This window comes from Aythya marila, assembly GCF_965140915.1.
Source record: "Aythya marila genome assembly, contig: HAP1_HAP1_SCAFFOLD_580, whole genome shotgun sequence".
Classification (NCBI taxonomy): domain Eukaryota; kingdom Metazoa; phylum Chordata; class Aves; order Anseriformes; family Anatidae; genus Aythya; species Aythya marila.
The window spans coordinates 26,440-37,957 of record NW_028137651.1 but is presented as its reverse complement, the minus strand read 5'-3'; the positions used below and the strand labels follow the sequence as shown (position 1 = coordinate 37,957).

At 44.2% G+C, this 11,518-nt stretch overlaps 2 protein-coding genes across 3 annotated transcripts; both read right to left on the bottom strand.

Moving 5' to 3' along the window:
* Window positions 1–3,659: 3,659 nt before the first annotated feature.
* On the bottom strand, window positions 3,660–4,875 carry LOC309890665 (uncharacterized protein). The gene has a single exon (XM_082785094.1). The coding sequence runs from the start codon at window positions 4,690–4,692 to the stop codon at window positions 4,057–4,059; it is 636 nt and encodes a 211-aa protein (XP_082641220.1). The 5' UTR covers window positions 4,693–4,875; the 3' UTR covers window positions 3,660–4,056.
* A 1,564-nt stretch (window positions 4,876–6,439) lies between these two features.
* On the bottom strand, window positions 6,440–11,412 carry NUDCD2 (NudC domain containing 2). Of its 2 annotated transcripts, XR_014319437.1 has the most exons (5): window positions 11,191–11,412; window positions 10,631–10,679; window positions 9,315–9,466; window positions 7,986–8,412; window positions 6,440–6,529 (listed from the first exon to the last, which is right to left on the bottom strand). XR_014319437.1 is itself a non-coding variant. In XM_082785095.1 (4 exons), the coding sequence occupies exons 1-4, from the start codon at window positions 11,377–11,379 to the stop codon at window positions 8,329–8,331; spliced, it is 474 nt and encodes a 157-aa protein (XP_082641221.1). In that variant the 5' UTR covers window positions 11,380–11,412; the 3' UTR covers window positions 7,181–8,328. The 2 variants fall into 2 exon arrangements, 1 of the variants encoding a protein (XP_082641221.1); XM_082785095.1 differs by lacking the exon at window positions 6,440–6,529 and having other exon boundaries at window positions 7,181–8,412.
* Between the last annotated feature and the right edge of the window lie 106 nt (window positions 11,413–11,518).

Sequence of the window (11,518 nt, the reverse complement as noted above, 5' to 3'; positions counted from 1 at the left end):
ACTGTCAGTTCTGCAACATGAGAGAAGCCTGGGTTTAGACCTTTAAGCTGAATTCACATATGTGTATCATACGAACAAGATCTCTACATTACAGTTGAATTCTACTCTTTTATCCACTTAGGGACTACACCGTTCCCACCATTTCCCCCTCTTCCCCCCCCTTTTTTTTTTCTTTTCCCAGAGTGTAATAGCAATACTCCATTCTTGAAAAGAACTGGAGCAACTGTCACCTTATGGCAGAGAGTAATGTGCATGACTTCATTAGATTAAGCAACTAGTCTTCAGATTTCTATTTTTATTTTTAAATCAGAATGGAGACTTCCGTACCAGTCCTACTTAGACTGCATACATTAAGTAAGTACATACATTACTACTGCTTTGAAGATGCTGTCCTGCAGGTGGCCTGCTTTCTTTCAGGGTGGTCAAATAGTGGAACAGGCTTCCTTGAACTGTGGTTGATGCCCTGTGCCTTCCTGTGTTCCAGAGGCATTTGGGCAACGCCCTCAAGAATACGCTTTAACTTTTGGTTAGCCCTGAAGAGGCCAGACAGTTGGACTCGATCTTTGAAGGTCTCTTCCAACTGCACTATCTTATTCCAGGAAAACTCACTTCCAGCTCTCTCCAGATAGTAGCAGCATCATTTCTAACAAAAAAGCTTGGCCAGATGATTATAACCATTTTGCTCATTGATAAAGGGGAAAAAAAAATCCATTAAGCAACTGTCACTTTGCACAGAAATACTGATTCCATAGGTTTGGGGTTTATCTTACACATTAAAACATTGGCCTTGTTTATAATGTAATTATCTAAAATATTTTTTTGTGAAATAACACTCGGGAGTGTGTTACATTAAGGGAAACTCCTTCATTTCTGAATACGCAGTTTTCTCTTCAGAAATATTGGTACGTAATTTAAATAATCAATACTGAAGATCATGGTTTTGGTGCATGTGTCAGAACGCAGTCTGGTTACATTCAATAGGACTGTCTACCAAGTTATCATCTTTTATTTTCTATAAGTCTTTTCTAGGTCTTTTCTGTAGGTCTTTTTTGTAAGTCTTCCAGAGAGCAGTAAGAGAGCAAAGAGGACACAGTGACTGTACCAGTTAGTACTCCAGTGATTCATCAAGACTTTGTCATTTTTTTTACCATATAGTTCACATTCTCCAAGCCATCATCAGGTTGTAGCTACTTCACTCGTGCAGGACTCACAGGAGCACTTCTTTTTTTCCAGGTAGGAAGCGGAATGGTTAAATGATGAAATGCTTCCTGAAAATGTTGCACTTGTCAGCCAGGAAGCCCGTGGCTCTTTTCCTGTAGGGTCCTCTCACTTGCCAGCTCTACATCACGCTAGGTGGAATGCCAGGCTGGACTTCAATTACGATGCCCCAAACAGTACCCATTCATATTAAAAACATTTCTGAGCCAATGTATATACTTTGGTGTTACACTCCTGCTGTGGTTTAACCTGGCAGGCCGCTAAGCACCGCACAGCCATTCGCTCATTCCCCGACCCTCGTGAAAAGATGGGGGAAAAGAACTGGGGAAAAAAAAAAAAAAAAAAAAAAAAAACAGAACTTGTGGGTTGAGACACTTGAATTGGACTTGAAAAGGAGCGAAAACAATAACAACATCAACAATAGCAATAAAATATATACAAAATGAATGATGTACAATGCAATTGCTTACCATCCACCAATTGATACCCAGCCAGGCCCCAAACAACACCTCTCCATCCCTGGCCAAAACCCAAAGTTTTGTTGTTCTGCATGATGCCATATGGAATGGGACATCCCTTGGGCCGGCCTGGGTCTCCTGTTCTGGCTGTGTCCCTTCCCAGCTTTTTTTTTGAGCGTCTGCAGCCTCCTCGCTGGCAGGGCAGCACAAGAAGTTGATGAGTCCTTGGCTCTGTGTAAGCACTGCTCTGTCACAGCTGAAAAACCAGTGTGTTATCAGCAGCATTCTGATCCTAAATCTAGAACACAGAACCACACCAGCTATTTAATTAAATATTTTTCTTGCTTTTCCTGAGAAGGATCTCAAGTATTGTTTTAATAATGACCTCTTTCATAGAAAGTCTAGCAAAGCAAACAGTCTTTCAGATTCCACTACTTTGGACTCCTCACATTTCTATCTACAGGAGTTGTTTATATTTGGGATTTGGAGTTACTTTCCTCCAAAATTAGCAGAAGGAAATTCAGTGGTAATTGCAGGTTTTGTTCCCTTAGTAAGGCTAACTGGAGGTGAAGCTGTAGCAGATGGGAACCCCACTGGAGAAAGTAAAGAAAGTGTGGGAGACAGAGGGATTTGGCCAACCTCTTTTCGGTGGTTTGTGGGGACAGAACAAGGGACAACGGCAACAAAATGGACGACAGGAAGTTCCGCAACAACGTGTGAAAGAACTTCCTCATGGTGAGGGTGACGGAGCGCTGGGACAGGCTGCCTGCGGAGGCTGTGGAGCCTCCTTCTCTGGAGACACTCAAGGCCCGTCTGGACACCTACCTGGGCAACCTGCTCTCGGGAACCTGCTTTGGCAGGGGTTTGGACCCGATGATCTCTTGAGGTCCCTTCCAACCCCCACAATTCTGTGAGTCTGTGACATTCCCTTTCTGAGCCTTCCATAATTAAAGTGGTGTTATTTAATTACTCTCTCCTAACTTTCCGTTAGAAGTCATCATTAGGAAGAGCATCCTCGGTGCATGTGGCATGCAGACATTATCCACTCTTTTGCTCTCTGTGGCTAAGAACCTAGAGAGCTGGTCTGTTGTGGAAAACGATCAAATTGGTGTTGAAACAGTTGCTTCTACTTCCTTTTGAGAGACAAAATACAAATTCAACCCGAGATTTCCCCATTTAAAAATAATACCAAAAAGACAACTGGAACTGGAGAAGTTTTATTATTCAAGCAGGTCAACTCCAGAACAATCAACCTATGAACTAACAGACTGTGAAGCTGTAAGGGGGTGCTGCTATCCCTGCTGTGTCTAGTGGGTCCCATGTGTCTAGTGGGTGCCATTCTGTCGCCTGCAGCTGCCCCGTCTTGGTCGCAGGTGCAGGTCGGGCAGTGTGGGGCTGCCAGGCCCTGCCAGCTGTACGGCTGCAAAATGGCTGCAGCAGAGGCTGCCGCCAGCAAGGCCACTGGAAGGAGTGGGTGACCGAAGGGAGGCAGGGCAGCCGAGGGAGCCTTCGGAGCTCCTGCGTTTGGGCACAGGGCTATCTGGGAAGGTAGGACGTGGTGTGGGGAGGGAGCAGGAGCGGCAGCTGAGGTCTGGCTGCTGCCTGCTAGCAGCAGGGAGGGGTCCAGACGCTGCTGCTTGTCCCTGCCTGCTGCTGCAGCAGGACCTGGCAGGTTGGGAGCAGCTCCCTGCGAGGCTGTAGGGGCACCGCTGGCTTGAGGGGTGGCTTTTGCCCAGTGCCTGGGGACCCCGCGGGTGCCGCTGGCTGTGTGGCTTCTGCTGGAGTTGCTGCTGCCAGCGGGTCCTCCTCATCCATATCGGCATCTCTGCACCCAGGCTGGGCATATAGGCGGCTGCTGGGGCAGCTCTCATCCAGCCCCGCCTGCAGGGCTTTCCTCTTCAGGGCAACTCGTTGCTTGCAGTTCTGGAGCAGGTGGGGAGAATCTCTCTTGAAGCTGGGGTTATAGTAGTAGAGTATCTAAAAAAATGCAAAGGAGAAGTACTTGCTACGTGTTTGGGACTGAGAAACAGCAAGAGACAAGAACTGAGGATTGTAATTGGTAAAGGCAGTCATGGGTTACAAAGATCTATTGGTCAGTTTAAGCCTAAAGCTTAGGCTGACTAAAGCTTAATGATACAGTCCTGATGATACAGTTCTGGTACGCTGCAAATGCCTTAAAATAAATGGACTCATCATAGCCTGCTTTACTTATCTTTGTGTTCCATGGGTTCAAACTCATTGGGTACCACCCAAACGTATTTTATCTGCATGTCTAGTCCTCCGCAAAGCTAGCTCTAAAACACCTGGAAGCAGCCTGAAAACGCAATTAAGATCAGAACATCTACTGTTATCCTCATCTCCTCCATTGCCAAGGCTTATTTTATTGGAACACCCATCTCTCCCACCAGAATATTGTGAGAATTGGTTCACGTGTGGAGCAATGGAGGTACTTCCTACGAGCAGAAAATGCATCCTCTTCTTTCGGAAGATCAGGAAGCAAGGGAGATCTTTGCAGGTCCTGTTGCAGTTTGCTGAATCCATACAGATTAAGCTGACGAATGAAACTTTTCATACTCTCCGTCTCAAAAACTCTCGGAGGTCTTGTCCTTCCCAGCACTTCCACTTTAAACATTTCCTCGTCGATCACAATATAGTTTCCAGAGTGACCCCACCAGATGGCCTTAAATTCCTCACTTTCAGCCAGTTGCCAGAGTTTCTTTGGGAAGCTGAGGGATGAGAAGACGTTGCTGTTGCCAGCGTTCTCCTCAGAAGAATTATGAGGAACGTGTTTGGTCTCACGGTCATCAGTGAGAGCTTGGGGATCTTTTTCTCCCCTTGTGGATGCTGCACGAGCATCACAAGCTGCTCCTTCATCCTGTCCCAGGGGTTCAGGAGAAGGGGAGTCCAAAGCCTCAAACAGCTCGTCTGGAGCAAAACCGTATGACGTGTCTTCTGGAAGTGGCTCCTGTTTAATTTCATTGATCTCGTTGTCACTCGAGTTTCCATCTGCAGCCATTTCTGCGAACGGCTACTTTTGGTCCTGCCAGTCAGCAAGCGAGGCTCAACGGACTGTCTGGGGGTTCTGGTGGGGGAAGCTCAAACATCACCATGACGCCCCAGTGTCATCACGATGATATCACAGTGTGGCTCTGGCCGGAGCAGCCGGAGCAGACATGTTGCTGGTCCTGCAACATAGCTATGGCTGTTTTGACTCAAGAGCCAAGAAGCAAGTAAAGGTATTTAAGGGGATCACTCCTCAGCCGGCCCTTGCTTCCCCTTCCCTGTGTGGTCCCCTGAAGAGCCCCCTTCTGGCCTCCTTGATGTCCCTCTGGGTTCTCCAGCTGGGGAGGGACATCAGTCTCCCAGACAGGCAATGTTAACAGAAGCAAACAGCAATCTCTTCCCAGTTTGTCACCGTTTCTTGCAAATGCTTAGTGACTTCAATAGTGCTGCTTCAGCAAGGTGATGCTCTGCAATGCCAGTGCTCTGCCAGAGGCTGCTCTGTAGGTCCAACTAGAATAAACACTACATAATGCCAGAAACGGAAGATGTGCAACCCCTCGTTTCTTGATTCGCTTCCTATGCTTTGATTTGATTTGATATGTTCGCAATTTCGAAAGCAAGCCAACACCATCAGTGTGTTCTCTTAGCCTTTTAAATCACACCCCTCTCTGCAGAATTCTCTTCATGTACCCTCGCAATGACAGAAAAGACTACAAAAAATGGTTTTCTGCTTGAAAGGTAAAAGCAGTAAGCTATTTCTGTAAAGATTTAATAGAAAGTATAGGCCTTTTCTGAGCCACAACATCAACCAAGAGTTCAATGTCGTACTAATTTCAGAGGCTGATGGGTTCCATCAGTTTAACCGGATAAACTAACCACACCTTTTATCTTATATGAAGATGTTAGTCAACCCACTCAAGTTTTTAGATGCGTGCACAGGTATGTTCTTATCCACTTCCTACAGGCCTGAGCAATAAGCTTCAACAAAAGAAGCCTTCAGTGCCATCCTGTCTGCGTATCACTGAAGTACGCAACACAGATGCCACTTCAAAATCTCTAAGGTCCTGTGCGAACAGCACACCCCGTCTGGAAGAATTTCTAGGGCCTTCTTGCCAACTTTTTCGTATCTTTCACTCACCTGTGCAGCAAACAACAAATATTTCACCTGGCTGTGCATTCGCATTGCTTCTACCTCTTTGTAAAAGGGCCATACAGCATAGACAAATGAAAAAGCTTCCAAGGGAAGCAAACAATCACAAGCTGCAAAAACATACGGTGCTCTTCTCCATACACCTCTGACTAAAAATTCGTTTGGAAGGAAGCAGACTATTCACAGTTCTATGACCAACGGCAGTCTGAACTCAGTCTCCAGAACTGCAGTAACAATAGAGCTTGCATCTGAGACTGATAATCCCAGCCTCAGAAGGTCTTAGGCTAATTCCCGAAGGACTTGATCAAGAAGAAGCAGAAAGTTAGTTCCGTGTCCAGCTTCCTGCTCTTGCATGTGGGAAGCCATCACAAGCATTTTTGCAAGGGTGCTGGACCTTTAAAAGAAGTCACTCATCTTGGTCACTAACATCTCACCTGGATTGTAGCTCCTGGTTTGTCCTGTGCATCCAGTATAAGCTCCCTAATTTAAGATATATCTAAGGATACACTAAATGCATGAAGTAGGAAAAGAAAGCAATACGGATTAACTTAACTGGGTAATTTCTCTAAAAGCCAAAAGTACAAACACCTATGAAAAAAAAATCACAAAGAACCAAACGTCTCCCATGTAACATTCTTCGGACATCCTTGTTACTGGTTCTGTGCTATTTTTACAGTGTGCAGAGGTTTCACTGTCAGTTCTGCAACATGAGAGAAGCCTGGGTTTAGACCTTTAAGCTGAATTCACATATGCGTATGTCCTGGTTTCAGTTGGGACAGAGTTAAGTTTCCTCCTAGTAGCTGGTAGAATGCTATGTTTTGGCTTAGGATGAGATGATTGCTGGTAACATGATGATGTGAATAAATGGCTGTGTGTTTTTTTGCTGCCAGCCGTGTTAAACCTCAACACTTAATACCAACCTGTACCTACTTTTGTACACTATAGCAAGCTCTCTAAAACCTTACCATGGTATTTGAACCTACTATATATTTCTGTAAAGAAGACAGGGGTAGAAAAATCACGCTTTATTATTTCAGGAGTACTGCTGGTTTGCTTACTGGTGCAAGAAAGCATTGGATGTAATTACAGCGAAAGCATTTGTCAACAACTTACTTTATTTTTGCCATATCCCAAAAGAAATAATGATGCAATTTTTCTAGTAAGGTTGAACTTAGATGCTGTTGGCAACCTCCAGGGAACTTGTGCTTAGGACCTACTTACAGGCAATAGTTTCAGTGTTCTGAACACAATAGAATTTGGCAATTGTGTTTTCTTCCTACTAGTTTGCCACGCCATTCGTCCCGTGTGATGCAGTTGGACGGTTTCTGAGCTGCATCCTTAGGAACAAGTAGAAAAATCATGATAAGTAATTGGCACATGCAAAATATTAAGTTATGCAGGGGCCAAGGTTACGGTGTGGCTATCAAACTGAAAACTAACTGCAGAAATCTACAGCTGCATGTTCAACTTATATAAGCAGCTTGTACTGTATGGTGGTTGCAAATAGAAGCAAGGTTTTTCTTTCTTAAGGACTTCCTACTCTTTTCAAGAATTACTACATTCTCGTACTTTTTTTAAGTTTTAAATATTTCTACTGAAAGACTTTATGACATTAACACAGTTACGTATACCCAGACTTTCACTTGACTTGTCCATTTTCCAGTATCACTTACCTGACAGCAAGGAATCACAGAATCATTAAGGTTGGAAAAGACCTTCAAAGTCATCTGGTCCAACCATCCCCCTACCACCGTCACCCATTAAACCATGTCCCTAAGCACCAGGTCCAACCTTTCCTTGAACACCCCCAGGGACAGTGATGCCACCACTTCCCTGGGCACAGCCTGCACTCACTCCAGCTGTGGGCACACACGCCCACTGCCCCACAGCCTGGCTGCAGTTGCAGCACTCACAGGCCCATTCCCAGACACGCACACAGAACTGAGAGCCCCTTTTAGTGATATATGGGGCAATGCAGTGGATTGTAAATCCTCAGTTGAGGCAAGATGCAGTAGTTTATTAACCACTATTTTAGAATAAGGTACAAATTCTTATAGGGCTGCTAGAAGTGCAAGTCTGTTTCAGAAGTGCAACTGTAGCCTTCCCAATATCCTTCTAGTTGCAAGTTAAGAAAAAATATTCAGTATCTTACTTACAGGATCCATCTTCAACGGTAAAGATATTCTTACATAAGACAAGTGGTATATTTATAACTGACTAGTTTACTGTTGTATCAGAGAAAGTGTTCTGCTTCAAGATGTTACTTTTTTTTTGTATACATCTTTTCATGCATTTTATCCCTTTAATGCTAGAAAGTTATCCCGGCTTATGAATCAGATGCTGACACTTCGTTCTGCTAGAAGAGACCTCCTTTCTCTTTGCTGAAGTAATTACTTGCCAACAATCCGCTGACTAGATCACTGAAGTCTTCACCAATTACATATTCCTGTCCTCCAGTAAAATGTGTAATTTCTCTCCAGGAACATAGGTTAAAAGAGTTCATTTTTCAAGGCTAAAGAAGTCTGGTCCTCCTTTGCTGTAATTTCCAGAGATTTCTGCACCACTGAAGTCAAATCCAGGGTTCTGATGGAGATAAAAGTTTAGCAGACAGATTTTTCTTGAATAGCAGTGATTTAAACAAAACAAAAAAACCATTTCTGTTAACAGGTTAACACTCTAAGAAGATCATGCAGCTATCAACTTGTTAACCATTTGCCAGAGCACTGACATTCTGCTTGGAGAATGCATCAACAAGTAAACGTTGCATTGCCATAGTTTGGTTGCCCACTACCTAAATTTGTAATGTCATTAACTTGGCAAGCAGTTTTATCTCACAGTGAAGTAGTATTAAGGAAATTAACAAAGTTTTCTGGCTTTTGATATCCCTTGAAATTACAATTTAAAGACTCTAAGTACCTGCCATGCTGGATAAACAAAATCGATAAAAATAGTATTTGTTGCAGCATGTAATGTGCTGATTCAGCTGTCAGGTAATAAGTTGTAGTTGTACAACCTGCTGACATGAGTAAGAACAGCTGAGTGCTAAAATTATACCGAAACAATTTAAGCAATTTTAGTTGAAGTCAAAGGAAAATATTTTCCAGCTAACTATTCTCCATCATCTGACATTACATGCAAACATCTTCAGTAGAGTATGATGTTATGTTGTAGATATAGGTATGTTGTAATTCTAGATAATAGAAATTATACGTGGCCTAACTTAAATAAAAATTTGTTAGTTACATATCAAAACCGTAAAATCAGTATCACTCTGGCACTCACCTTAACTTTTCACTTAACTTTCAGACAGACTACAGACAGAACAACCTCTTAAAAATACACTGATACAGAATGTTCACAGGTCTTTATTGACCTACAGTATACGTTTCCACGGCACAAGACAGCAGACGTTTTACCCAGCTTTCACGCCCATAACCTACATGTGCAAACAAAATATAAGCAGTAATCAGGGACCTTTGACTTGCCTCTCTTTGGAATCGTTCCAGTGTAAGTTTCCTTTGCATCTGGTCTTGTACCCAAGGATCAGCAGCATAATCATTTTCTAACAGAGACGTCCAACAATTTCCAGCATCTCGATTCGTCTTCATCAGAACAATGCGTATCAGTTTTCTGTCTTCTATTGAATGAAGAGACAAAACACACCTATTAGACTCTGTCCTTCGTGCAAGCTTTTTTGCTGTATTCACTGTTAACATGTCAAAGCAGGGGATTTCTTGAAGTAATTTCAATTCTTAATGCCAATGGAGTTATTAATAAATAAAACCATTACCAAGAAACACAACCTGAGACAAAGCAAGCCTATGCAGCCCACGCTTTCAGGCCTGTAAAATACTAAAGCTGTTTTGAGGAATTAAAACACCGTTCATAAATACTTCTATTCCAATGTAAAGTAACCTTCTAGAGAGGTTCACAACAGAGATTTAACCTATTAGTATATACAGATCAGCTACGGTAATAACAAAGTATTTCAGGTCAGGCTTCACAGGGAGGTTATTACCAATAAAACCAGAACTAAGTTTAAGCAACATGGAATTATAATCAATTGCTATTGAACACAGGCAGTGTGAAGTATCATGAAGGTATTAGAAGTGCATCTCAAAGGTAACATCTACATGTTTAGTTCAACTTAATTGAGGAAGTGAAACATTATAAAGTGTATTTTGAAGACTGTTTGCATGCTAGAAAAGAGTAGGCTTCACTTTGCAATGTTTATTTACACTTCTGATTTTAATGATTAAGTTACCAAACTACCAATCGATGTTTATTCTTAATGGAAAATAAAACCCGTTATAGGAAAGCATCAATAGGCACGGTCCACAAATGTGTTTTTCAAAACTACTCTGAACACCACAATATTTACAAAGCAACAATCAGAGAAGTGTTTTGCTCCTTTAAGTACCTTAGCCCAACTGTTAGATTGCTTTTTGATTCTCTTGGACATAACTGTACCAGTGCAGTTTTAATAAGGGTTTGCAAAAATCTTCTTACTACTAATTTCCTAAAAAGTAAACGTTAGTTCTAAGGAAGTGTTCCTAATTGATTGAATACTACCTTCCCAGACGTGGCACTTCTCCCCTAGTCCTTAATACCTTAGGGCTTTTGTACTACCTTAGTTCCTTAGTCTGGCAATAACAATTATCATTTTTCACAGAGAATCATAACTTGATCAGAATCAGAAGAAAGCATTTCCCATAACAAAAAACATGGGTCAACTCTTCCACAGCGTATTTTGGCAAGTTCTATTATACTCCAAAATGTCATTTGAGAGACAGGTTATTACCTAATGTCCATGTTCCTTCATCAGCTATCGTAGAGTCAAAAAGTTTACCCTGCAAAAGACATGACCAAGATTACTTAACAGGAAAACCTGCTCAGTGACCAGCCCACATTGCATAGCTTTGCTCATAACTTACCCACCTCCCTGCGTTCAGAATTCCTTCGCAAGGAGTAGCACAATCAGGCCTGACTAGCACAGGTTTGTACATGGCCTATCAAAGTGTTGTGTCTTTTTAATCAGGTATTTGACATGAAAAACATACGTTTAGTTTCAGCGTCCTAACTCATAGGAAGGCCCGTATTTCTCAGTGGGTAACAGGACTTTGAATTCATTCGCCATCCAAATTCCCGTGTGCCCACTGAGGGTGCCACACCTACGGCGTAACACACGGATGTCACCGCACCGAGAATCGCTTTTCAACCCAGAGAAAGACAATCCCCGCTTCTCTTGCTGCGTTCAGCAGCGAAGTTACGCCCGCAGGCGGTGCCCGGCCGCTCACGGAGCAGAGCGCAGCGGGGTTGCCCGGCAGCCCGCGGGCACCGCCCGCACCCCCCGGCCGCTACCTGCAGCAGCTGCCGGCCCCCCACGGCCAGCGCCAGGTGTCGGCTCTGCAGGCTGCAGCTCACGTCCTTGGCCCGGGTGCCGGGCGGGACGTGCACCTCCACGAACACCTCCTCCAGCGTCTGGTACCAGCGGCCCCAGGCCGTGCGGCAGGGCACCACGCCGCTGCGCTCCTCGAAGGGCGCCGCCATCGAGCCCCCGCCGCCGGGGCCGCCCCTCCGCCCGCGACCCGGGGCACGGCGCACGCGCGCCGCCCGTCTCGCCCCGCGGCGGGTGACGCGCGCGTTCCGCTCGGAGCGCGCCGATTGGCCGCCGGCGCCGGCAGCGGGG